The sequence below is a fragment of the Palaemon carinicauda genome, chromosome 18 (assembly GCF_036898095.1).
Source record: "Palaemon carinicauda isolate YSFRI2023 chromosome 18, ASM3689809v2, whole genome shotgun sequence".
Lineage (NCBI taxonomy): Eukaryota > Metazoa > Arthropoda > Malacostraca > Decapoda > Palaemonidae > Palaemon > Palaemon carinicauda.
Window position 1 is genome coordinate 65442553 of NC_090742.1, and position 3474 is coordinate 65446026.

At 30.5% G+C, this 3474-nt stretch overlaps 1 protein-coding gene across 1 annotated transcript in view; it reads right to left on the bottom strand.

Moving 5' to 3' along the window:
- Positions 1-896: 896 nt before the first annotated feature.
- Positions 897-3474, bottom strand: part of LOC137657339 (uncharacterized) — a 7269-nt gene continuing 4691 nt past the window's right edge. Inside the window, exons 3-4 of the mRNA XM_068391674.1 lie at positions 1651-1821; positions 897-1619 (exon numbers count right to left, since the gene is read on the bottom strand). Of these exons, the coding sequence (XP_068247775.1) occupies positions 897-1619; positions 1651-1821 (894 nt within the window). The remainder of the gene's footprint in view (positions 1620-1650; positions 1822-3474) is intronic.

Here is a 3474-nt window from a genome sequence, read left to right on the forward strand (position 1 = left end):
TCTTATTCATGTCTGTGAATTGGCCAGTTTCATCATAACGCTGGCCAACTTCCGATTGGTGATGGTGAGAGACTTTGGCCTGATCGCTAACAGCAAACCAACCTAGTGTAGTACCTGACTAGTACATCTTTGCCGATCATGGCCATACACAAACCCTTTCACCACCGGTAAGGTATCCCGTTCAGAGGGATATATATAAAATGTATATATATATGTATATATATATATATATATATATATATATATATATATATATATATATACCGTATATGTATATACTGTATATATATACTGTATATATACATATATATATATATATATATATATATATATATATATATATATATATATATGTATATGTATATATATATATATATATATATATATATATATATATATAGTATGTGTGTGTATCGGTATTGTGATGTAATGAATAACGTTTACGAACAATCCTTCGATATTTTCTAATTATCTTTGATTTAAAAAAACGAAGGTTAATTTACTCATCGGTATTACAATAGATTTTTCGATATCCCTTCTTGATAACTATGAAAATACGTACCACTTAATCATTGAATTAATTACAGAACCCAAATCTAATTGTATTTGTCGGATATAAAAATTTGCAATTTCAATTATCCATCAAATTAGAATACGATAAAAGTTCTCTCTACCCCAACTTTCAGAATCATTGCAGTGGTTTCAATCAGATCGTATGGCTTCCTTCATACGTTAATAGTATAATTACAATTTTAAGGGACATCAAATTGTCATTGTGAATTAAACGGTTATTGATTCAAGTCTCAAAATTCAATTGTTTATCAGGTGACTTTGATCCGAACCTTTTTTTAGCAGGGAACTGATCGCTTTGCTTTTTTTTTTCCTGGATTGTTTTGCTACTGTGTATGAATTTCAAAAATGAGATCATACTGGATACGAATTTCAATAATGAGATCATACTGGATATGAATTTCAATAATGAGGTCATACTGGATATGAATTTCAATAATGACATCATACTGGATATGAATTTCAATAATGAGATCATACTGGATATGAATTTCAATAATGACATCATACTGGATATGAATTTCAATAATGAGGTCATACTGGATATGAATTTCAATAATGAGATCATACTGGATATGAATTTCAATAATGAGGTCATACTGGATATGAATTTCAATAATGAGATCATACTGGATATGAATTTCAATAATGACATCATACTGGATATGAATTTCAATAATGACATCATACTGGATATGAATTTCAATAATGACATCATACTGGATATGAATTTCAATAATGACATCATACTGGATATGAATTTCAATAATGACATCATACTGGATATGAATTTCAATAATGACGTCATACTGGATATGAATTTCAATAATGACATCATACTGGATATGAATTTCAATAATGACGTCATACTGGATATGAATTTCAATAATGAGATCATACTGGATATGAATTTCAATAATGACATCATACTGGATATGAATTTCAATAATGACGTCATACTGGATATGAATTTCAATAATGAGGTCATACTGGATACGAATTTCAATAATGAGGTCATACTGGATACGAATTTCAATAATGAGATCATACTGGATATGAATTTCAATAATGAAGTCATACTGGATATGAATTGAGATCATACTGGATGTGAATTTCAATAATGAGATCATACTGGATATGAATTTCAATAATGAGGTCATACTGGATATGAATTTCAATAATGAGGTCATACTGGATATGAATTTCAATAATGAGGTCATACTGGATATGAATTTCAATAATGAGATCATACTGGAAATGAATTTCAATAATGAGATCATATTGGATATGAATTTCAATAATGAGGTCATACTGGATATGAATTTCAATAATGAGATCATACTGGAAATGAATTTCAATAATGAGATCATACTGGATATGAATTTCAATAATGAGATCATACTGGAAATGAATTTCAATAATGAGATCATACTGGATATGAATTTCAATAATGAGATCATACTGGGTATGAAATTCAATAATGAGGTCATTAACATACGTTTATATTCTTAGCGTGCTTTGACCTAATCAGTTATGGAATATTGGATTATCATAAAATGGTTTTTTCATTTGCTGATTAATATTTCAATTTTACAATGGATAGAAATATGAAACTCAGAACTTGGTTTATATATCCTTGAAATCCCAGAAAATTTACTGTAACTCGGGGTCTAACAGTACATTTCCATTAGAAAGTTTATTTTAAGGGTGCAGCCGTGCAACTTCAGGTTTTTGGGGAACTTCAAATGTTTCGAAGTGAAGAAAAATCTCTTCCCCTTCAAAGGTTTTGACTTGGGGAAAATCTCTTCCCCTTCAAAGGTTTGGACTGAAGAAAAGTTTTGTTTCAATGTTTAGTCTTAGAGAAAATTATCTTGCTATACATATATACATATATTTGGACTGAGGAAAAATCTTTTCCCCTGCATATGTTTTGATTGAGGAAAAATCTCCTCTTCTTTAAAAGTCTGGCCTAAGGAAAAATTTCCTCCCTTTCAAATGTTTGAACTAAGGGGAAAAAATCTTTTCCTCTTCAAATGTTTGGACTGAGACAAAACCTCACCTTCAAATGTTTAGACTAAGGAAAAAATCCTCTTTCCCTTCAAATGTTTGGACTAATACAAATATCTCCCCTTCAAATGTTTGGGGGGGGGGGGGGAATCTACCCTTCTAATGTTAGGGCTTAGGAAAAATCTCCTGCCCTTCAAATGTTCGGACTGACAAAAAAAAATTCTTCAAATGTTTGGACTAAGAAGATAATTCTCTTCCCCTTCAAATGTTTGGATTGAGAAAAAATCCCTACAAATGTTTGGGCTGAAAATGAATATCTTCTTCAAATGTTTGGACTGAGGATGAATCTCTTCCACTTCAAATGTTTTGACTGAGGAAATAATATCTTCAAATGTTTGGACTGAGGACAAATCTCTTCAAATACTTGGACTGAGGAAAAAATATCTCCTCTTCAAATGTTTGGACTGAGGAAAAATCTCTTCTTCAAATGTTTGAACTGAGATTTTTTTTTTCAAATGTTTGGACTGAGGATAAATCTCTCCTTCAAATGTTGGACTAAGGATAAATCTCTTCTTCAATTGTTTGGACTGTGGATAAATCTCTTCAAATGTTTGGAACGAAGATAAATCTCTTCTTCAAATGTTTGGACTGAAGAAAAAAAATCTTCAAATATTTGGACTGAGGAAAAAAAATATCTTCTTCAAATGTTTCGTCTGAGGATAGATATCTTCTTTAAATGTTTGGAATGAGAATAAATCTCTTCTTTAAATGTTTGGACTGAGGAAAAATCTCTTCTTCAAATGTTTGGACTGAGGATAAATCTCTTCCCCTTCAAATGTTTGGACAGGGAAAAAAATATCTTCTTCAAATGTTTGGACTGAGGACAAATCTCTTCTT